General features: G+C 32.7%; 3 protein-coding genes across 13 annotated transcripts in view; 1 reads left to right on the top strand and 2 right to left on the bottom strand.

The window, feature by feature from the left end:
• LOC111515066 (serine incorporator TMS1) overlaps positions 1–25,593 on the top strand; it is a 275,478-nt gene that overhangs the window by 152,965 nt on the left and 96,920 nt on the right. The gene's annotated exons all lie outside the window — the stretch shown is intronic.
• Positions 5,335–9,922, bottom strand: LOC141482855 (uncharacterized). Its single transcript, XM_074176720.1, has 4 exons — positions 9,478–9,922; positions 9,360–9,419; positions 7,073–7,318; positions 5,335–5,560 (listed from the first exon to the last, which is right to left on the bottom strand). Exons 1-4 carry the CDS (start codon positions 9,518–9,520, stop codon positions 5,439–5,441), a joined length of 471 nt encoding a protein of 156 aa, XP_074032821.1. The 5' UTR covers positions 9,521–9,922; the 3' UTR covers positions 5,335–5,438.
• LOC141482838 (uncharacterized) lies at positions 10,966–18,257 on the bottom strand. Of its 4 annotated transcripts, none has more exons than XM_074176704.1 (7): positions 18,045–18,257; positions 17,132–17,340; positions 16,862–16,981; positions 15,784–15,888; positions 14,800–14,907; positions 14,028–14,135; positions 10,966–12,767 (listed from the first exon to the last, which is right to left on the bottom strand). In XM_074176704.1, the coding sequence occupies exons 2-7, from the start codon at positions 17,334–17,336 to the stop codon at positions 10,981–10,983; spliced, it is 2,433 nt and encodes an 810-aa protein (XP_074032805.1). In that variant the 5' UTR covers positions 17,337–17,340; positions 18,045–18,257; the 3' UTR covers positions 10,966–10,980. The 4 variants fall into 4 exon arrangements, with proteins under 4 accessions (XP_074032805.1, XP_074032810.1, XP_074032802.1 ...); XM_074176709.1 differs by lacking the exon at positions 18,045–18,257 and adding an exon at positions 17,667–18,006; XM_074176701.1 differs by lacking the exon at positions 18,045–18,257 and adding an exon at positions 17,607–18,006.

Raw genomic sequence — 25,593 nt, forward strand, 5'->3', positions numbered from 1 at the left:
TATATATATATATATATACAGTGTGTCTCACTTCTCATGGAAACACCCCCGTATCTTTGTAATATTCGAGTAGAACAATGAAACTCTCAGGACTGACGGAAATGCTCAAAATGCACCTACCCTACCACCTGAATGGGGTTGGCCAAAGTGATATTACACTGTCCGCCACTCGCGATGGAACACCCCATTTTTACGTTTAAACATGTTAGGGGGCAGAATAGGCTCAAAATTCCTTCAGATTCATGATCAGGATACTCAACTTACACTTTTTTCCTGAAAAAATTTCAGTCCTGAAAAATCCGAATTTGTCTCACTTCTTATGGGAACATCCCCGTATCTTCCGTAATATTCGATGTGGAACGATGAAACTCTCAGGACTGATAGTAATGCTCAAAATGCACCTACTACCTGATAATATATATATATATATTATTTATATTTATATATATATATATATTATATATATATAATTAATATATATTATATATATATGTATAGCTACGTATAAATTCGAGGACAGTATAAAGTATATACTGTATATCCTATATACTATATACTGTCCTCGAACGAACACTTTCATGAACAAAAATGTACCATTATACTGTCCTAGAACTATAATTGAAATCTTAGTATAAACTGTTTTATACTGTCCTCAAACATAGATTTAGATATATAAGTATAATCTATTATACTGTCCCCGAATACATTTATACTAGCATGGTGATGAGGCTCCATAATTGGAAAGGAAATATAATTTCGAAACTATTGATGGAGAGCAGTAAATTTTGATTTCAGCGAACTGAATGCCGTACATTCCAAAATAAATTATACAAAAATTTTATAGTTTTTATTCGTGTTAAAAAAGTACTCGCTTAGGTACTATAATATATTTCAAAACAAAATTTTAACATCTATGAATTTTTCAATAGCAACAAGATGCAGCATATTATTATTCAAGTAATAAAAATCATTGGCGCCATTGACAAAGACGTTACTCCAACAGTGGAGAATTTGAGAGTGATTTTCCATAAATTCAATAAAATTTTCTGGATTTCTGAGTGTCCAATGCAATTCAGTAGAATTTTTTCTGATTCTTGAATGATCGAATAAAAAAACGTGGTTAGAAGTGCCTTCTTTGACTTTGGTGGTTGAATATTGGTATGGGTGATGTTTTGAGTATGAAAAAACAACTGCTAAGAGTTTTTCGGATTGCTGGAAAAAATGCATCTTGTGGCGTATTCTTACTGCAGATTCATATTGTACGTTTGTTCAAATCAGCCCAGTGGAATTTTTTTCAGATTTTTTAATAATTGAGTGAAAAAACTTGTTTTTTAAAACACCCAATAGTTAATTTCACAAAATCGATTTCCTCTGAGATGGAAAAAATAATCAAACATGGTTTTTTTATCCTAGCCTGATATTCAATGCTATTTTTGAAACATAATATATTGTCGAGTATGAGAAGAGTTGCTTAAAATATAGTATCATGTACTAGTGTGGCGAGCAAAGATTACACCAACTAACTTATATATGTTGATGTACTCTTTTTGGTGGCGAGGCTCTGATTGTAATTCATGCCGATCCCGCTGTGCGTCGCCTGGAATGTTTTTTGGGCGAGTACAATGGGGTAACTTAGAATTAGCTTGTACTAAGGATAGTTGTTACTTATGTATTTTTCATGGAACAGTCTCAAACCGATCCCGTTTCGCATTGACACCTGTGTCAAAGATCATTGAATGCGTGACGGCGTGTAACTGTCGACCTCACACTTACGAACTTCACCACTGAATCTGTGATGGCTTTTGCCATCACAGGTGTTCGTATAGGCTACTATATATATGAGCACGATTCGAAGTATAAGTAAAAACGTGGAAAACAAAAATTATATGGCGCTCCGTAGCGTCTTGTTCATATTCAGTGGCGCAATTGCTTTTTCGGCTGCAGGAAAAACCGGAAAAATCTGCAGCACCATATAATTTAAATAATAGTCTTTATTGAGTGAAATAGAATATAACAACCAAGAAGCGAAGTTCAAAACTGCAGTGTAGAACACTATGTTTGATCTACCACTTAACCTTCACAGCCAGCTACGAGAACTGGCAACAAAATTATAACAAATACAAAAAATGGGCAACACCAACGATGTCAAACTAACTAAACGTGAAAAGTTTGTTTGGCTCTAGAATAACGCAAACAATTGACAGTTTTCCTACGGAACTTGCGAAGACTCCGCCAGTGACGGTTACTTAAAAAGGGGTGGAGACAAAAAATTAAATTTTTAAAATACTATAATGTTTTTACATTATATCAACAGATACAGAATTACTTTTGGTAATTCACTTCGAACATGTTTCCTATGTTAGCACACAGAGAGGATGATAGAAAATTATATTTTCCGGCATTCACCAACGACGAAAACGAACCTCGACGAGGTTACGTGCCGCAACTGTTTAAAACACGAACTAATTCGGCCCTTTCGTTTACTTACGAAACAAACCGAATGTCTCAGCTAATCAGTTGCGTCATTTGCGTAGGAAAAATTGGCATTATTTTGGGGACACTTTCTTTTGTTTACTTCTCCCTCTACCTATATCCTATATGAGCTCATTGGGCAACACTTAACTGTTGCAGGATTAAGGGTGTGATTATGAACCCTCGATCCGATGCGAGTTTGACGTGACTCAACATGCCTTTCGATTCAAGCCATCAAAAAAACACAGCATTTTTCTCCTACGGCTCGAGTGTTCATAATTCCACCACAGATAACCATCCGACCAGCATCCATGGTTTCAGATGTTACATTCAGCCTTATGTTAAAGCGTTTTCTGGCGCTCATGTATTCAAAACTTTTTAGTCTGTGACTCAAATACATTCATTCCGGTGTTGAAACGATGACGTCACATCAACTATGATTTGAAACGTATTCATGATTCAAAACTATCGTGAGGTTGGTTTTGAAACGAAATTTGACGTTACGTTACGTCAGTTGTGAGTTTCTGTATTATTTTGATCGTTAAAGTTTATACCTAAAGTGCGGAAAACTTTTTATAAAATACGTTGTATAATGATATACAAAATAAAGCTGAAAAATTATTGTATGCACAAATATGATTCTAATTGATTGAGGTTAGAGAAAAATTGAGTTGTTTTTTAAAGTAAAAATAAGACAGTTCAATTATTCCAATACATATAGGTACATGTATTTTGAAAATGGGTATCGTTACTATCTGTATAACTTATGGGCTAGGGTGGGGGCGGGTAATGAGGGGTTATGGAGAGTTTGTTTACATTTGAAGTTAGTTGGACCATAAAACAGTGGCTGTTGGTTCAGTTGATGATCGGAGGGATATTATATATTTATAAAATAAATCATTTCAGGTGAAAATGTATTCTGTTTAAATAGTTCCTACAGGAAATCTGATTCATTATTACTGATAATGGAAATGAGGCCAGTTTCTCTATCACCTACTAGATTTTTATTTATGAATGGTTTTATAATAAAGCGCTTGGTTTACTGGGTTAAAATTAAATTATTTCAAATGAACTAATTCATAACAATGATAAATGTTTATTAAATTATAAAACAACAATAAAAATTAATTGGCGATAAATGATAGATGTTAATTTTAAAAGTAATGAACTTTGCTTCATATAATTAGATGAAGAAATTTGTGATTCATTCTCAGATTTTATGAACAAACGGTACGGTTTGTGAGGTCCGATATAAAGAATTTTCGATTAGAAATCATGAATATTTATAATTACGATTGAGGTTTGATATTATGTGATTTCATTTAAAATTGGTATCTAGGGTTCTTTGTGGACCGACATCATGTTTTTTTTTAATAATTCATGCTGACGAATTCTATAATTACGAAAAATCATAAATTTAAATGAATAAAACTGTATTCAAAAATGAAAAATATGTTTTTCATATGTGTGCCATAGGTCATATTCATTGTGATCAACAGATTAAAAAACTTTCTTTGTTTCAGTTTGCATACTAAATAGTTATTCTTGTGCAACCGATGTTAAATCTGTTATTGCTCACCTAACAACTAACTTACGTCACACAAAGAATATGATTTCCGTTTTGGTTTTTCTTTCTTTCCACGAGGCTCTCGCGTTGCGTACAGACAATATTCAATACGAAATGATCGATTATCATTTTTTCAACCTTTTTTTGGTTGGGACATGTCAAATAATGAAATAATATAAACCTAGTTTCAAAAACATTATTTATAAGAATGAGTTCAAAAAATTGATCATTAAAAACATAAAAAAATATCCCTTTTTATAATGTCGGTCCACAAAGACCCCTAGATACCAAGTTTGCATGAAATCATTTCTAATCTAAAATTATTCATATTGGATCTCACAAACCGTACCGCTTGTTTATCAAATCTGAGAATAAATCACAAATTTTTCATCTGATTTTATGAAGCAAAGTCATTACTTTTGAAATTAACATATTATATACTATCCCTCCAATTATCAACTGAACCAACCGCCGCTGTTTTATGGTCCAACTTACTTCTCGTAAACAAAGTTATGCTGCCTTCAATGTAAGGATGCAAAAGGCATCTCTATTGTCTTTTGTTACTCCGAGGTTTTTTTATTGAATTTGACATCTGACACAAATTGAATCATTCCATTCTGGCGAATCTTATAATTGATGACGTCACTACGAATCGTTTTTAAATACACGCTCGAATACGAATTAACACCAGAAAACACCTCTAGCTGAGTACAAGTATTTTTAACACGATTTTCTGAGGATATTTTTAGTAACAATTCAGTTGAAGCTCTTTTTGCAGCCTCTTCAATATCGTCGTGAACAAATTCCTCACTATTCTTCATTATATCCGACATTAAATACCAGCAAGAACTTAATGTCAAAAATGTGTTTTTATAGAAATATTAAAATTTATCTGTTTTAGTATGAAAACGACAGTTATACAAAAAACTTTTTATTATTGCTATTCCGGAGCAGAATTTCGGAAAGTGTGGGGAGAAAATTAAAAACAGAAAGTGTGGTGAAAAAATAAAAATAACGGAAATGTATGATATTTGTGTTAAAAGTAAGTTTTATTTTTTTCATGAAATTGCTCAACTCGCTACACTCGTTTCACAAACGTTTTCACTCACAAAATAAAACCTTACTTTTAACACTCATATCATGAATAGCTATATAGTTCAATGGGAATTTACAATTTTTTTATAGTTCAACCAACATTATTTTTTATATCATCATAATAAATATCCTTATATATGGTATACACTATCGATTAATGAGAAAATATTGGGATAGGTAAAATAGAAATAATGAAAAAGTGCTTTAATAAAATCTTTAATAAAATCAACCAGTATTTTTCTTCTTCTTATTCGTGTTATTGATGAACGCTCTCAACATTTCTGGTGTTCTCTTATGAAAAACACTATTGTGTTCCAAGTATTTCTTGACAAAAGGCTGTGGATGGTAATGTATTGGTCCTCAGTTCCTTTCCAAAAATTCGAAAAGATTCTTTTTTTTCTGGACTTGTCCATCTGGTTCTTTTTACTGTAAATTAAATTGGAAATAGAAAAATTACCAAATAAATATTATACCGGGTGACCGCTAAAATAGGGTAATCGCAGTTTGAAGGTTGTTGACAATGTTTCGTGGTGTATTTCATCAGTTCGGATTTCCATTGTGTAACATAACATAAATTGATTAATTAAAGGATTTCAAACCAAGTTACGTCATGACGTTTCGATTGTTAGTATCCACAATCGTCTTCGGGTGATAACTGGACATCTGACTATTTATAGGTCATTCCCTCTTCTCTCTTTCTGCTACATTGGTTTTAACGGGAGATGACCGTTTGGCGGGAGTTGGTCGTTTTTTGCTTTATTAGAGGTTTCCATATGTTATGTATCTCTACGCTAGCTTGACTAAATGCGTTGTTAGACAATGGAAGTCCGAACTGATGAAAAGGGTAATCGCTGCCACTCCAATACCTCAAATGATAGTTGGGTGAAATATTGCTGCAATTCTCAATATAAATGCCATCTTTTGACATACCATACAGAAATTCTGGGATCATTTTTTAAAAGTATTGGAGTCAAATTTTGTTAAACTGCTCATGAAAACCCACCGACAACTTCAATATTCACGTAGCAATAAATATATACAATAAGTCAAAAGTTAAAACTAACGAGGAGAGATACATACAACAGTTTTCACTTTTGGTTTCTGTTAGAGTTTTGATATAGGGGATGTTTCTTCCCTTTACGGGGCTTTGTTTACGAGATGGAGTTGTTACTAGTTAACAATCTTTCTCTCAGATGAAGGTTTCATATATGTAGCGGAGCCGTGTTGAAATTGATCGAGTCCGAGATACTTTACTGTCTGGGTAGAATTCCTGTACTGACGAGAGGTAATACCTCGAAACCGCGGTCTGCAGATGATTTATTCGAATTATTTCAGCATGGTCCCGCTACTGGATGAACGAGAGATATCTGCGAGACTTGCCTCTGTGAGTAATCTTGCATAAATGTCTGCCGGATATAATTCAATATCCAGCGTGGTATTAGCCGGGGAAGTAGTTGTTTTTCGACAGATGTTTACCAGACCCCACTGTATAGGACGTTGGGAGAGATTAATATTTCGAAATATTTATTTCCTTATACATACAATAAGTTTTTGAGAATGCCGAATTCAAATTCACTACTCTTATTATGATAGTTTTGATACTTATCAAGGGTGTCTCGTTTTCGTCAACCGCAAGCTGTAACTCCGCCATTTTTTTTCAATTTCAAAAAATAAAACAAAATCAGTTGTTGAAAAACATAGAACTCGTGCAAAAAAATCTATTATTAATAAAATTAAATGTTATATTTATATTACTTTATTGCAGGATTGTTTCTGGATCACAATCTTGATTTGTTTATTGAAATCTGATTGATAACTTAATAGTAAATTAATAGCTTGCGACGTTAATAAGTAATGCTTAAATAATTGAACTGTGCTAGCATGAATTCTATTTTTTTCAACATCCTCGAAGTAGTAAGATTTACAACTATAATATACCTTTTTTTAAATTTTTCTGCTTTGATGTACTCAAAACTTTTGCTTTCTGTTTCTTTATTTGGTTCGAAATATAACCCCGCACTTGTCCAATGGATCGATTTAATGATTCCCTTTCAATAAAAATGTTGCATTCGCCGACAGAAGGCATTTCGCAAGTGTCTATGTAAAGATGGAATTCCTCGTCTACCTTTTTTTTCTCTTCTTTAGTCCAGGATAGTTTGCGGCTATTTCTTCCAGTAATGGAAACTGAAAAGTGTTCATAGTAACAGAAATATCATTCATCCAAAAGTTCTAATCATTTGATTTTCAAATATCTGTAACATTACCACTGAAATTTCTGAAAAGTTTCCTTGAGTTAGAGAGTGGCACAAGAGGCATCACTAATCACACAATAAGAAGAAACAATGAACATAGTAATTCATAAGATAAACATGATGTATGTGTATATTTTTGTTAGTGAAACATTGAAAAAATTAATATTATGGATTTTTTCAGAAATTCTGAATCCACTCGGATTCAGCATCCCCTAATACACATCCATTTCATGAAAATAATAATAAATCGTATTATGCAGTGTGCAGCATGAAGTTCGCAGCAAATGAAAACTTCCATTATTGGTTTTTTAAAGAGAATTCATTACTGAACGTAAATTTCATTGTCCAAAATTAAATTTTCTATAACCGCATACAGGGGAGATTGAAAGCAGATAGTGTTTCAAGAAAAATATGCTCCTACAACTTTATTTTTCACAGGTGAATTCAAATTCAAGGGAAAATATTGTTCGGAATGAAATATTGAACTAGAAATCAGAGTCATATCAACATATGGACAATTTCCTTTTTCAAAATATCCCACTTACTCCTGATCACTTTGTACTAGATAAGAATAATAAGCCAATCAGATGATATATTGTTAGATATAAGAATACATTTTATGGAATTCCTCGCTTTTCTCCATTCCATTAGGAAATCACTTTCTATGAAAAATGTAACGCAGTTTCTGAAATTCTTGGTACAAATAGTAAATAAACCTAAATTATCCTCATCGTACGATACCAGAATGAAAATGAATGTGTATTTGTAGTATGAAAATAATTCATTTCCATTTTGTTATGGAGAAGATCCAGTTCCATTTACTATTTACAACAATCTGTCACACACTTCATATAATGCAATTTTCCAATTGAAGGAAGAAAGGAAGAATATCGGGAGACTGATGTTATACCTAATAATAAGAGACAATGAAAGTTGAAAAATAAAATTGATCATAGGTGGTTATGAAATTTCTGGATCAAAGTTCGATTCTGAACAATATTTTTCCCCCGACTTCTGATTATACTGTGAGAAATGAAGGCATAAGATTTCTGGATCAAAGTTCGATTCTGAACAATATTTTCCCTCGACTTCAGATACCGTGAGAAATGAAGGCATAAGATCACAAAATTTAAAAACAACATGTTCTTTTCCTTCGTATAACTGAAAAATTCAATTCTGGTGTATTAAATTTATGTTTTGAATGGGGCAGAGGTTTATATAAAGAATTCATTTTTTGAGAAACCAATGATAAGAGTTTTCAATATGCTGAGATCTTCATGCCGAACACTGTGTTCATAATATTCCTCAGTAACTGATGGAGCAAGTAGTGGAAAAACTATCGCCATAAATGTGAAAAAATACTTTTAATTTCTAAGTTACTTTGAAAATACTGAATTCTTCAATAATTTTTTTTGTGGTATAATCGTTTAAGCTGAAATTTCTTAGATTTTGATTAATACAGCTTTTCAAAGTATGTTTATTTTATTCTGAATTCAATGATGCATTCTGACCTTTTTTACCAATAATCATGATTACCTTTGAAACATGATTCCCAGTTACACATTTTTTTCAGTTCAGGTCTGTACTCAAAGATTTCAAAATTCAAGGGACGGTCTAACACTTAACAAATTATTCATGCGATATGGCATTGATACAGTATGAGAAATACTTGAAAAAAATTGCTTATTGAAGCCGAGCCCTATTCAAAAGTTCCTATTCATGAAAAGTGCATGTGAAATAGTGTTTTTTATCCTGCTCTTGCTTCAACAATAACATCAGAAAGATAGAAATTAGGAAATTGAAAAACTTGAAAATCGAAACTTGTTTTGGAAAGTTTATAATTCTCCATGAATGACCCATCTGTTATACAACTTTTGCCTCATTTGAACAAAAGCGTATTTATAACCATTTCCGATATCCCCATTTTGGATATCCTTATCTTAGACTCACTATTACAATGTTCAAAATCGTACCTGTACTTTTATTGGATATATCTCGGGAATTGTTATTGATCTCATCCAGCTTCTGAGAATCTGAAAATTATTTTTACATCAGTTTCTCTTAATTTAATGTGATCATGTAAATCTGTACCTTTACTTTCATTGGATATATCTCGGTAATCATCATTGCTCATCTCCAGGTTCCCCTCAGAATCTATAGAATTATTAAAACATATTAAATATTCCACACAATTATCCTAAATTGACAAAACTGAAAAATTAACATTTTTCAGATAACAGCAGAAGTGACTTTATAAATCATCAAAAATACATTAATTTATCCGTGAATTATTTTCGCCAAATAACACTTGTATACTGTATCCTGCTAAGTTGGGTCCTATACTGCCAAATAGATTTTAGCGTTTTCTGAAAAATTATTTCTGAGTTGATGTGTGACTTGTTTCAACATAAGATTGAATATAAGATATTTGAGGGTTTTTTTGAGAAATAAATATGGAAAACTAACACAAGTAAGCTTAATGAGCTTCAGTTTCTATAAAGTAAAAATGAATTTTTCAATTTGAGAACCAGTGCTTATGCTATACACTTCCTAAAATTTTAAACAAATTTTAATAAAAAAAGTGAAATTGAATAATTCAGTAATTATATGGTTCAGTTTAATGAAATTCATAAAAAGCACTGGTCATGGTATTTTTTGAAGTTCTATTAGTTTTCAACGGTAGTCCTGTCAACTTGAAAATATAATAAAATTATTGTTTGAATAAATGAACATTTGGAACCTTTGATGTGAACATAATTCAAGAATAGGAATTACCCAAACACCAAAACAATGTCAACGTTTTTTTTCTTCAAAATCAAGTGTGGTCCTACGTGCTTCTGATCACGACCACTGATTTTACGAGAGCCTGGAAATTGAAAATTTTTAAAGCAATATAAATTCGGATGAAGGTCCGATCCAGTTCTCTGCATCCTTTGAGTTCAAAATACAAAATATCAAGGTCATTAATCATCATTTTTCAAGAACTGTGTACCAACAAAACATAAAGCAGATAAGTAAGTAATCAAGAGTAGATAAAGTAAATATTTTTGGTTAGAGTGGAGCAAGAGTGTTATTAGCTCGAATCAGTATAGGAAAGACTGGACTAGAATTGAGTACATTTATTTCGGACTTCTATCGTCTTATAATTTGAAAAATTCACTATGTATCAACTGCTACTATCCGCAGTGAATATTGACAAATTTTTAAAGGTTTACGAATTTAAATATTATGGCAATCTTAATTATAGTTAATTTAATTGGCTGCTATTGATGAATAACTCTTCCAGTTTTCTACCTGCTACCTGCCCATCATTAATTGGGGTGACATTAATTTGTCAGCTTCCTGACTTTTGCCACATTTGGTAGTCTGTAATGGTATTACAGGAAAATGGAGAATTTAATGTCACCTCAATTAAAAATGGGCAGGTAGCAGGTAGAAAACTGGAACTAATCAAATTACCTATAATTAAGATTACCATACTATTTAGAGGATTGTAAACGTCTGAACACAACTGCGGATAGTAGCAGTTGAAACGTAGTGAACTTTTCAAATTATAGTATGATGAAACTCCGAAATGAACATACTCAAGTTACATCACAGTCTACAACCTTCAAATAAACTTTTTTGATTGGCGAACACACGTCGAGTGGAATGGACGTTAAATGAGTCTTGAGAGAGATTTCCATCTCCATCTCCTTGGGCTTTTTCCAGTATATTAGACATTCTAACTATGTCTTTTGCTACATTTGGCAGCCTGTAATGGTCCAAATGAATCTTTTCATTATGACCCAAATAATCTGCGATATCTTTCAGTTCCGTTTTACCCAAATCCATCGTAGCACATTTGGTCGCTATATGCTTTCTGAGTTGTGTTCCTCGTAAGGTATTTGGCTTTTCTGCGCCACATAATTTTGAGTATTGGTTCATTAATTTACTAGCCGAAAGATGACTGTGGGAATTGCCAGGCAGGCCAAATAAATATGTATTATCAGAACTGACTCCTGCTTCATTTCGAAATTTTAAAAGCAATTTGAGGGCAATAAAGTTATCTTTGTTTACCATCACAGGTACTCCTCTCATCAATTTACCTCTAATCAAAAAACGTACATAATTATTTACTTTCTTCTTTTCATCTGAGTCTAGATGCCCTAATATTTCGTCATTATCTTCAAGTCTTTCATAATTAAAAAAATCTGAAATTGCTACTCTCTCAATTTCACCAGCTCTTCGCCGATTGAAAAACTGTAATGAAGTTAGGGTCACACTTAATAGTTCTTTCCAATCTTGAAAAGTAAACTTGTCATTGAGTTTCTTTATGAAAATGCTTCGGCGGTTATCCAAAAATATTCTTAAATGCTGAATGTCTTGAGACGACGGAAGAATATTTTTTTTCTTTCTGTTTCTCTCCAATTGATTTTCCTGTACAGTTTTATTGATGTCATGTGCAAGACCTTCTTGTAGGAGAAGAAGAAAGTCTTTGACCTCTTCTTGTCTGGTTTTATTTTTTTGTTTAATATACTCTGATATCATATAGAATGCAATTTTCTTGAGATGTGACCCTATTGCAAAAGCAGTTGCTGGACTTTTGTATCTTCCAGTTTCTTGATTCAAGCCACACATTTTATTGATGCTTGAAATACAATTTTCGTAGTGAAGTGGATCAAATATCTCTTCCAATTTAATTTTAGGTATACCAGAAATCTCTCTAAGGGTTATCAGAAATGTGGCAACACATCTCAATTTTGCTCGTATCATTTTGTACAGATGGTGAGATCTATATTTTTGGCATAAGCGATTTCCAAACAAAATTATTACTTCATCAGATATAATAGTTTTCGTTACTCTGTCATCACAAAGTGATGGCAAAACACTGCTTCTAAGAATATCACTGGCTTTTGAGGAGATGAACATACTTTTCTGCTTAGACATTAAGAAGACATCTTTTGCTCCCTTGATCCTATTTTTTTGACATTTCCGGTAATGAGCTGTTAACGACATTTTTGAATACATGCCGCCACAATTTCCACAGGGCCTGAATTGATCGGCTGTTCTCTGCTTGGATGTAGGACACCGAACAACAATCAAATTACCCTCTAGATTGTATTTATTTTGGGTATTATACAGGAAATCCCCTTCTACACGAATTTTTTGTATTAATTGACTTCTGGAGATGTCCTTCTTAGGGAGTCTTAAAAACTCTGCAACTGACTCTTCATTCTTGTGCTTGTTCTCTAAATGACGAGCAAATTTTGTTTGAAGCTTCATACAGTATTTACAAAAATGAACTTTTGATTTAGTCCGATTATTTGACTTGAAGACAATTAATTTTTTGTAATCCATATCTGGAGTTGGTAAGTATATTGGAGCAACAATTTGATAATCTGCAAAGCGAAATACATTATATGAATTTAAACGAGAGTGTTCATTTATAAAGAAGCACGTTATTTCATAACTCTCCCATAGCTGGCTGGCAAAGTAGCCATATTCTGAAGCTCCTTCATTTCGATGTGACGATAAATGATATACTTAGTGTTCGAACATACCCGAATGATAATATATTATCAAATACTATCATACATTCCTGAGTTAAGAAAGAAACATTTCATTCTGAACCTATTTCGTCACTGCTATATTGTGTGTACCCATGTTTCAATGCTTTCAATATACTTTTTATCTCCGCATTCAGAGGTTTAGTTTAAGAGTAGATCTAATTCTTCCAAATTTTTTAAAGGAAAAGTGTCTGTTAACATTGCATCATTCGGGTAAGTTCAGAGACTATTTGGGCATGGTGAAACTGGTACAACAAAATAAAAGTGCGTCAGACAGTGGGTTAAACACCATGTGTAATTTATTACTATTAGTTTTATAGCGATAATATAAACAACTGAAAAATGAATCTTAAGTTATTTTCGGTTGACGAGGTCTAATAAATTAAAAATGATCCTATAATGGATAAAAGAATGTAATGAGATATGTGATGCTGACCATCAAAAATTTTTCAAAACAGTGGCCAGCTAATTATATACCGTGTGTAACAGGATCATGGTACAACCTCATTTTTCTGTTATTTTTTAAAATGAATGAGTAAAATTTGGCACTTCATAAAATATATTTGTCACTAAACTTTCGAACTGAAGAAAAGAAGGGGGTGTACCAGATTCTGTCACACATGGTTTGGGTATTTACTTGGGTTCAATTTTAGAACTGAATTGATATGACGGTTCTTTATCAAATATTTTTTGTTACTGTATCCACGAAGGCCTCCAAATTTCTGTGCAGTGAATCTGCATTGATACAGTAACAGAAAAACATTCACTAGAGAACCGCGAGACTATTTCAGATCTGAAACATTCCCAAAGTGAATAAGACCTCACAACTATTTATGAAATCTTTATATTTTTGGCATTTGTGCATGCTAGAATTTTTGAAATTTAAGTAATAATGTTTATAATGATATTTTCAAAAAAAGTTATACAGAGTTATACAAGTTAACCCCTTGAACTTCTGGAATCAAAACTGAAATATTATAATACGGTTAAAGAAATTGTTTACGATTACAATTGCGCTCTCTAGTGACAAATCTTTACAAACAATGGTTTGTAGGTATCCATCGTTTAACAGACACCCAATACAATACTCACTTTCATTTCTGGTCCGGGCAACTTCTGAAATTCTTGGTTCAAAGTCGGCATCCATTACTGAGTCATTATCAACTTTATTTGGATTTCGTGATTTTTCATTCTCGGTAGCTGGAAAGTAAAAATAAATCAGAAAAAAAATCGCCTGTACTCTGGTCAATTTTCATGATTATGGCATTGAGTAACCGAAAAATTGGCTTCCGTTACAACTTTTTCGTATTCTAATCCACAAGCCATGCTATTATCCATAAATGATATCCATAAAGACTACGATGTCTAACCGGCCTTCTTACAGGTCACTGTCATTTGAATCATCATATGCAGAGACTCAGACTGTCGGAAGACAGTGTGTATCGCCTATGTTTGGAAAATGATGAAACAGCAGAGCATAACTTTGTGCCTGCCCCGCTGGGGACCGAATCAGGTTTTTAGAGTTCGGCAGAGTCTTACTCTTACCATCTGACTTGCAACACCACCCAACATACAAATTAATCGGCTTCGTTAAAAAGCTGGGTTTATTTGGTTGAGTGTGTGAGCCACAATAAACCCTTGCGGGTTGCGGTGGAGGGTCGAATAGACCCACTCACTTCAGACCTAACCTAACCTAAGTGTTTAGCTCTAAAAATTCTGGAATCAGTAAAAATTAAAATGTTTTAATAATGTTAAAAAAACAGTTTAGCATGCCAATTTCATCCTCTAGTGGCAAATCTGTATAATGAATGGTTTCATAGATATAGATTTTCATCCTTAAACAGACACTCAGTACAATATTTACTTTCATTTCTGGTCTGTTCAACATCTGAAAGTCTTGGTTTAAAGTCGGCATCCATAATAGAGTCATTGTCGACTCCATTTTGGTTTTCTGATTCTTCATTGTCGACAGCTGGAAAGTAAAAATAAATCAGAAACAAAATCGCCAGTATTCTGGACAATGTTTATGATTATGGCAATGAGTAGTAAACAGAAAAGTTGGTCTCGATTACAACTTTTCTTCATTACAAATCCACAAGTCATGCTGTTATCCAGAAATGCATAATTTCTGACCGAAGCTGAGTTGTAAAGACTGTAACGGTAGATGACAGAATTAATAATGGCATAGTATTCTAGAAATCACTGCCCAGTGAAAAATGTGCTGGGTTGTAAATACTGTAACGGTGGATGACAGAATTAATAATGGGATAGTATTCTAGAAATAACTGTCCGGATTTTCAAATTCTAATATGAGGGTACCATTTTGTCTTAAAAATGAGAAAAATTCTATTTTTAATTTTAATTTCAAAAATGAAATCATGAACTTCATTCAGTAACTTTATTTATTTTAGCTTTCTACATATCTCTTTTATTTATCAACATCTCAATAAGGAAAATATAATTTGAATAACCCTGTATATTTGATAATTGATAATGTTTATGTTACAAAGGTATATTATTTTAACATGTTCTGTCGTTGTTGAGAGGTATACATTTAAACATTTTTTTTCAGAAAATTTTGAGAAAGCCTTAGAAGCATTCATTCTTGATGAGAACAATTAACTGAGTAGAAAAAAGTCATTATATGCTAGAACATTTTCTGAGAACGAAAAGAAGATATGAAAAGTGATTAGGTGTTTACTTTCTGGATTCAATAGACGTTAAATGTTATCATACTGTTAAAAAACTGTTTAGCATGCCAATTGCACCCTCTAGTGGCAAATCTGTTTAACGAGTGGTTTCGTAGATATAGGTGTTCATCCTCAAACAGGCCCAGTACAATACTTACTTTCATTTCTGGTCTGCTCAACATCTGAAAGACCTGGTTCAAAGTCAGGATCCACAACTGAGTCATCATCTTCATCTTGATTGTCTGATTCTTCATTCTCGGTTGCTATAAAGTGAAAATTATGAATTAGAAAAAAAATTGACAGTATTTTGTATGATGCTCATGAACATGTCAATGAGTAACCACAAAGTTGTCTTCCTTTCCAAATTGTTTGCAAAGTTTTGAACATTGTCAGAAAATGTTATGATTACCTTTTTTTATCTCTCCTAATTGGTGGTGAAATCTGAATGATCAATAAAAAATAATACAGGGTATTTCAAATTCGATCCTCACCATTGGGATCTCGGAAACTATGAGAGATACTTAGATGGTTAAATTGGGACAATATTGCGCATTTACCTGACTAACAATATGCAGTTGAGAAAGTTCTGAAATTTCGAGTATATTTGGAGATATCCTAAAAAAACAGAAATTTCATAAAATGGTTTTTATTTTTTTAGGGCTTTATTTTTCGAGGGATTCGAAAATAAATTTGCACTTCCACATTGCTACTTTTTTCCTGATACATAATGGTGTTTTCAGACTTGCTATCCGACGTTTCATCTTCCGGCCACCATCATAACAAAGAATTGGAGATATTGAAAAATAAAAATTCTAATCACAATAGGCTTTGACTTTGATATTTCTAAATTTGACTTTCACTCTGTAACACTCAATGAAATTTTGTTATTGTACAAGTCATTGAATTTTTGGCGAAAAATGGCTTTCACGAATGAAGAAAAAAGATATATGATACAAAATATATTTAAACTTGTATCTCGAAAGACAACCACATCGAACTATGTTCAAGTTATTGGATCAAAATCTCAGCAAGTTTGGTTCATTTGAAAAGCCGAAAAAAATTGTTAGTCAGGTAAATGCGCAACTTTGCCCCAATTTAACTGTCTTCATATCTCTTATAGTTTCCGAGATCCCAATGGTGGGGATCGAATTTGAAACACCCTGTATAATCCGGTAGCACAAAAAAGTTCTGTGGATATTGAATAATTGTTTATGGGATGGACTTAAAAGTACTCACTTTCAGTTGCATTCTGCCTAACATCTAAAGAATTGTTATTCTCATTAACACTCTGCATATCATCATCTCTATAACTTTTCTGGGCCAAAACATCTACTAGTGCCACTTGTGGTATGGTACCTGTAATTAATTAACAGAGGGAATGATGACTGAATTTTGCATTGTGGTTAAAAATGAACATTCTAAATAGTTCACATTAAAAACTAGACATGTAACTAATGTATATTATGAACCCACCAAAACTGCTGTAATGAATGCATGGTAACTCACCGAATTTCTTATTTCCCTGTTCTTTCTTTTTATTTTCGAGCAATGTTCTGCTATCATTATATTCCATTGGAGTAGCCTCATAATAGCCCATTCCTTTATAAGGGGCCCACACTAAATTATCCTCAATGGGAGTAATTTTATTTGTTGACACCACATATAAAATATTGTCGTCAACAAACCTCACAAGACAATATTTCTTGGACATATTCCTAAAAAATAGAAATGATAAAGAAAATTTCGTAAGCCTACACCTGAGAGTACAGTAATGTTTATTCAATTTCGTGTTAATTCTCAATTCGCAGTGAGGAAATTTACTCTAAACCTATATTTTTTTTATTTGCCACGCACATACATATTTGACGAAAAACTTGATTTTTAATTGAAAGGCAATTTTCGATTATAGTTCTTCGTATAAGTAAAGAAGGGTGGTAAATTCTGTAGTCAGGTGGGACACGTTTGCACTCAAGAATCTTACCTGGGTACCATGATTCACTAATTTATTTCATAATGATATCGCAATAAACGAAATAATTACCAAAACAAAAATTATTATCGCCACCCTTGCTTCTCAATCACAAAGGATTTGCCGATTGCGTCTCCCTCTCTCTCTGTCTAGGTTCTTTTGGCTATTGCTTCCTTGCGGCGCATTTAGCTAAATTTGCCGATTGCGAGTTCGATTGTAGATTTTATGTTGTCTCAACTCTCAACTGACTGACGCGCATATAAAATTTGTTGGTGTTGAATTCGTAATTCATTCTTATTCATAGGTTTAGTTTTTGGTAACGTTGCATAAACCAAACATTAAAGCATCTGTTCACTTGAGAAGCCGACTTTTTTTGCGATCTTTGAAAGTGTCATGTTCCATCAAATGAATAACGATAAACAACGAAACAAATTAACTATTATAACTTACCTGAGTATTTTCCAAGTTCAGTATTGCCAATCGAGCAATCACCAAAAATCTACAAGGCAAATCTTCAATCTATAAATCTTATCCCGAGACTTCAAATCGAACACCTTCAGCTCCCATTCAATGATCTGTGAACTACTAGATTAGTAACTTGTCGGGTTTTACTTGTCACTGTCTTCACAGCATGCTGTTGTCACTTGAACGTCCACTTGTCGCGTGTCTTCGCTTGGCCCTTACCCCCCCGTCTCCCTCGTGTTTTGATGCAACAAACCGACCTGCTTATAGTACAGAAGACAGAGACAGAAAATTTGCACATATTTATAGAAGGCTAGTTTTTTGTCAGTTTGTTGTTTCGTGTAACACGTTATGAGAGTCTACCACTCCGATGATGTTGCGTTCACATACAGTGAGTTTCAAAAGTTTGCAGAAGTTCGGCAACTTTTTTATTATCGATTTGTCAGAAAATTTTATTCCTCATAGAAATTGGTGCATTGCGGAAAAATTGCATATGAGTTGTCAAAATATCAAAATTAAAATTCCAAAGAGTGTTCAGAAGTAAACTACCTTCATTTTTGACATTATCAAAAGAGTTAATTCAAAGAAGCTGTAGAATATTGAAAACATATTATTTTCTGTCGCTGCCTCCCGAACAGGGTCGTCATAAAAAAAAATATGATTTTATTTTGAGGCCACCTGTGGAGCTCTGTGATCTGTCAACTATTCCCGTTTTGAGTATATACATATTTCACAATCCAACTGTGTTAACGTTGAACATGGGAATGTTATATGCAAATAAATTAGGCAGAGTATACAGGGTGACCCGTAAAGACCACGTCAAGCTTAAGAAGAATGTAGATCAACACTCCACCTGATATGTAAAAATTTCCATTATAACGTTTTCGATAGTTATTTTTGTATCCAGCGCACGGGTTGCAAACGAACTTTCTTCTTTCTACAAACGCCCAAAAATATTGTTCTAAAATAAGTTATATGTTTAGCTTAATATAAAAAAATAACGTGAAGAACTCTAAATAATTGAGTTGGAAATTCACAAGCATAAACATTGCGGGTGCAACCTGTTAAATGATCAAATCGATTTAGTTTACTCGCTGGTTTTTAAATTGGCACATCCGCATTGTAAACTGTAAATTCAGGTACTCAATCAAGCCAAGTACCTCTATTAGTACCTACAGAGGTGGTATATAATGGCTAATGTAATGAATCATTGTTAGTTTATTGTATAAGTTTGAAAATGTTCGTATAGGACGAAACTGCAGTAACGTTAGTTACAAATAAAAGTGGTAAAAATCATAGAAAGTTTCATTTATCCTTTCTTCATCATAATTTTTGTATCGATTTTTCATATAATTAAATAATAACATTCACATAACTCGTCAGCCATATTGAACCGCTATTTTGATTTTATGAATTTTGGCAAAAAATCATAAACCCCGAATCCGTGAATTCCCACATAACAATTATGAATCATGACAATTATCAAGAGAATCGGATCATAATCACAAAACTTAGCCGCTATCTTGATGCTATCATCTTAATTTTATGGATATCGACAACTAAACCATAATTTCTGAACTCAAATTTTCCTAGATATAAATTTTCAATGAAATCGGATAATAATAAAAAAGTATCTGCCATCTTGGAGCCAATATCTTGATTATATGAAAAATGTCGCCAAAAACCCAACATTCCGATTTTAAGGATAATCTTGATTTTCTGATTGTTGACAAAGAATCATAATCATTAAACCCGAGAACTCCCAAAAACAATTATGAATCATACCACTTATCAATAGAATCGAATCATAATAAAATTCATCTCGTAGTCACATTCTTGACTCTATAAATATTGCCAGAAAAATCATTATTTTCGTCCCTAAAAACCTCCAAATACTAAGTTTCAATTCGACAAAAATCACATAATCCGTCCGCCAGCTAGGAGCTACCGTCTTGATTTTATGGATATCAACAACAAAATCATAATTTCCTATCCGAATTTTTCCACATACCAATTTTCAATAGAATCGGTTCATAATAAGAAAAACCCATCGGCCATATAAAAACCGTCATCTGGAGTATATGAATATTACATAACATTTTAATATTTGTTCCGAAAACCAAATACCAATTTCTTCATATATTTGAACAATAATCACAAAACTTGTTCTTCATCTATTCATATATTGATTTCGAGAAGAATCGAACCGTAGTTACAAAACTCGTCCGATATTTTTGAGCCGCCATTTTGTTGTCACCGGAATTATCAACACCTGTAAAATAACAAGTTATTCCGACGACTCAAAGTGGGTCTAAATTTGGACAACTCGTCCTCCATCTTGATTGTATGATTATTGAAAATAATCATAATATTTTACCTCAAGAACCCCCACATAATGATTATGAATAAAATAGGATCATACTCACAAAACTCGTCTCTCATCTTGAAGCCACCAACTTGATTTCATGGCGAAAACAAAATCAATTTCTGATCCCGAATTTCCCCACATACCAATTTTAAATGGAATTGGGTCAAAATAAAAAACTCACCTGCCGTCCTTGGACCTGAAAACCCCCACATACCAATTTTGGAGCCGCCATCCTATATTATGAACAAACATTCATAATCTCCGACCCCGCAAACCCTCATATACTAGTTTTGAAAAGACTCGGACCATAGTTACAAAACTCGTCCGCCATCTTGGAGCTGCCATTTTGTTTTTCTCTAGCAATAATTTCATTTTATTGTCACCATAATTATCAATACCTTTAAGTTAACAAGTTAATCGGACGACTGAAAGTGGGTCAAAAATGCACAATAGTTACATATGTTCAAGGGAGTAAACAACTCATCTATTTCTATTGTTTTCATAATATTCATCTACCCTATTCTCGAATTCGAGCTTCACTTTTCATAACCTCTGGCAATTCATTCAATCCGAAGGACTAGAATTATTGCGATAATTGTCAGTAGTGATGTTAGTGAATGAACTTCCCATTGCAATTTATATTTTGAAATGTTTTCCATCTAATCCCAAATGTCCTCAAATTGAATTAGTCCTCGGAATCATTTCCGATATGGTATGTCCTCAAACTATAACAAGGAGCTCCCATTGTCCCCAAAATGGTGGTGTACCTGAACTTACAGTTGAATATAACAGAAAAGTTTGAGGACAGTCCTCAAATAGCCGTTTTGTCCCCAAACTCACAGTTACTGGAGAAAACTGTCCTCGAAGTCACAGTTGGTCATATATATATATATATATATATATATATATATATATTTATATATATATATATATCCAACTATCAATAGAGCTTCCGTACATTTACAATTTTCTATCAATCGGGCGTCCGGTTTCAATGAGGCGTCCATATATGGACGCCGAATTGTTTCACCATGCCAGGCAGTTCAGAGGTTCCCTATCTTCCATCTGACAAATTTCAGATGGGCGCCTATTTATCAATTTCATTGTCAAAATTATATGTATTGGCGTATATTCTAGTTGAGTCTTTTTTATTTTGGTGGCGCTCGGGAGGTACGCGTATACTTGTGCCGTATATTTTTCATACATGTGAGCGATTATGAGGCGTCCATATAACTGACAACAATGCAATAGTTTTTGCGAGAGGGAAGTCTCAATGATTTGTTAGAAATATCGTTGATTTGGTATGTTTGTAGGTCGGCGCCGGTTTCATACACAGGGTGACAATTTGAAAACTTACAAGGTCTATCTCTGAGCAACCAAATAAAATATAAGAAATCGCTGAAAACAACTTTCATAATACAAAGGGAGAAACAAATGATGTGATGACTAACTTGTTTTTTCTCTCACACCCTTGCCCCCAGCCACCACAACTTCATATTTTTGAAAGGCAACCACCTACTTGTGATACATTATCTGAAAGCTCTTAAGATATGCTCTTCAATGGTACTCTTCAAAGCTACATTCGATGCAGTAAGTTTTGGTTCATCAAATAAAAGAATTCATTCAGAATAATTTTTATTTTCTATTATTAATTTAGTAAATTTTCAAAAACATGATTTTTACCATCGTAGCATTAATATTAAGACTTGAATATTTTACGCCTCTTCTATTTTTTTTTATTCGTCTCGATAATAGATAGGGATAGATAGGGAAGGAGAGTGGCACCTTGTTTTAGAGGTCTTTCGAATACCTTTACTACTCTGTCAACAGAAAATTTTTGTGACGATTAGTTTTCGAGATAATTTGAAGTTTTAAAGGTATTTGCATTGAGTTCAACTCTTTTTAAAATAAATCAAATTGTTTTTAAGGTGCAAGTTACGTTCAGAACTCTCATAAAAAAAATAAATTTTTGCTTTTTATGACAACCTGCTAATACGTGTCCATTTGATGTCGAATTATTTGTTTATTACGAGGAGATTTCTCCGGGGGATGGGGTTGGTTACCACCATTACATTTTAGGTAAATTGAGTGGCACCTACTTATGAAGGTTGAATTGCCTCTTCAAGAAGTTGTTAATAAGAATCACCGGTTGAATTTCCATCAATGAAAAATGAACCTATAATATGATTGCCTAATATTCCGGCCCAGATATTCAACTTTTGGGGATGTTGGGTATGTATTTCTGCGTATTGTCTTGGGTTTTCATCCGACCAATAACGGCAATTGTAACGGTTCACGCAACCATTTGAATAAAATGAGCTTTCGTCCGAATAACAGATGTTATAAAGCAGTTCGGGATTTTGCATTAATATTTCACTCATGCCCTCACAAAACTCCTGTCTTCGGTCAAAATCATCCTCATTGAGTTCACGAACAAGTTTAATTTTGTAAGGATGGTATTTGTGGTTTTTAAGGATTCTCCATGCGATCATATGGCTTATTCCTGCCATTGCGGATAAACCTCTGGTACTTAACCTGGGATTGGCGATGACTTGACCAAACACTACAATCGCATTATCGTCATTCACTACCCTTCTCTGAACATCACTTTTTTCATTTAAAACCGAACCTGTCTCCCTGAATTTTGTGACCAAATCCAGAACGTGATTTCTGCTTAGGTGTTTACCAGGTTTTTGCTCGTTAAATAAAATTGATGTTTTATTAGCATTTTGGTCGTTGCCAAAAAATGAAGCAATAACTGAAACCCTTTCGGCAGTAGTGAAAGAAATGTTTAAACAAATAACAATACACGACCCGTTTCAACAAAACAATCGAACGTTGTTATTTAACAAAAAATTGATAAGAAGAACTGCTTAAAATTTTTTTTATTTAGGCATACAAGTTACCGAGTGGTCTGTCTAATGTATTATCAACATGGCAATTTTAACTTCAAATTATCTCGAAAACTAATCGTTACAAAAATTTTCTTTTAACAGAGTTGTGAAGGTATTCGAAAGACCTTTAAAACAAGGTGCCACTCGACCTACTTTCCCCATCTAAATAAAGGTCGTCGGACGCACCTCTCTGAGGGGGTGCGTACTACAAAAAATCTGATTAGTCTGAAAGGTGTCCCCCTTCAATTAGAAATCGACGTGTCCGAGCTTTTTTGAAAATCTTACTTTTTATATTCAAAAACGGCTCTGTTAGGTTTTCGTTGTTACACACTGTATATAGAAGAAAATGTAAATGACGAAATGTATGATCACATGCTAGAAAGATCTATCGAACCTCGGATAGTTCATGAATTAGAGAATCACAGAGACATACACGGCAATTTATCTTTGAAAGAAAATGTATTACATTTTCAACAGAATGGGGAACCTTATTATTTTGTAGTTCCAGTTATTCAATGGTTAGATAATAATTATGCTGATCAATGTATTGGAAGAAGAGATTCTACTGAATGGCCTCTCACATCCCTGGACCTATCTCCTCTAGATTTTTTCCTCTGGGCCACTTACTTAAAATAGGTTGTTTTAAAGACGACGCAATCTGATTCAATAAAGCCACTGAAGGAAAGAATAATCCAAGAATGCTGAGCTATTTTCAGAGAAACATTTGCCAATGTTTCGGAATGACTTTCGGAAATGAAAATTGCGAAAGTTATAAACAATTTAGTGAAAAATAAAAAATGGGTCCAGTTTTTTGGAAATATCTCAAAAACTAATTGGAATTTTCAAAATCGAAAAAAAAAAATTCGAAAAGAGGAAGAAATTTCCTATCGAAAAGTCCTGACTACCGGAACTGTAGGACCAATATTTATAATTTTCCCGGAGCTCTGAAATAGAGCTCTAAATCGGGTGTTTAGCCGCGTGTAGGCCGTGCGTGTTTAGGTTAATTTTACAAAAAAAAATTTATAGCATATAAAATATATAAATTGAGGAATGAAAAAATTCAGTCATATACTCAAAAGATAAATTAACAGTAATCTGTCGGTAAAAAATTTTTAATGCAATTATTAGATTTATTATGCTATTGTTAATTAACAATTTTTTATCACTCGATTATCATTATTGCAAATGTAATATTTTCACACTTTAAACTAAAAGTGTGAAATTTTTTCCTTTCGTAGAGTTATGATTATAACGGTTAGGAATAGATTCATTTTCGAAATATTGAAAAATTATTATTTTTCAATTATTTATTAACAATTTACTGCATTTTTTAATGAAAAAGTTTAATAAATAATCGAAAAAATTTTTTTATTCATCATTATTACTGATATGTTTTTTTTAAATCAGAAGCTACATAAAAATATTTTTTTTATTTCATCACTTATTGTTTAAAACTTTGTTATAAATTCGATAAAAAATGGAGTGAATAAAAAAATGCATGGTTTTTTTCATTCATCAATTGCAACTGGAACAAAAATGAAATGAAAACATTCATTTGTTTATAACAAATTGTTTATTCAATACACAATGGAGAATTTTAAAAATTAAATTGTTTTTGTTCCGAATTAAAAACAAGATGAATAATTATTTTAAAAAATTGGTTTCTTAATATTATTAATTCGTGGTAAAAAAATTGTTACTCAACAAATGCGTTTTTTTGCATTGTAAAAATTTCTTCAAGAGACAATTGAAAAAAATCATGATTTTTATCAAAATTAAGATCCAAAAAAAATTCAATCATGTTATAAACAATGCATTTGTTTATAATAAATTTTTAAACAATGAGTGATAAAAATTTTAAAGAAATATGTTCATCTAACTTCTGATTTGTTGATGATCGAGCGATAGAAAATTGTTAATTAACAATAGCGTAATAAATCGAATAACTGCAATAAACATTTTTTACCGACAGATTATTGTTCATTTATCATTTGAGTATATGCCTGAATTCTTTCATTCCTTAATTTATATATTTTAAATGCTGAAATTTTTTTTAGTAAAAATGGCCCAAACAGGCACGGCTCACGCGCGGCCAGACAGCCGATTTCGAGCTCATTTTCAGGGCTTCGGGAAAATTATATATATTGGTCCTACAGTTCCGGGAGTTGAAACTTTTTTATAGGAAATTTCTTCCTATTTTCGAATTTTCGATTTTGAAAATCTCAATTAGTTTTAGAAATATTTTCAAAAAATTAAATCCATTCTTTATTATTCT

Source organism: Leptinotarsa decemlineata, unplaced genomic scaffold (assembly GCF_025532065.1).
Source record: "Leptinotarsa decemlineata unplaced genomic scaffold, Ldec_3_MD MMD2_P_RNA_scaffold_14, whole genome shotgun sequence".
Taxonomy (NCBI): domain Eukaryota; kingdom Metazoa; phylum Arthropoda; class Insecta; order Coleoptera; family Chrysomelidae; genus Leptinotarsa; species Leptinotarsa decemlineata.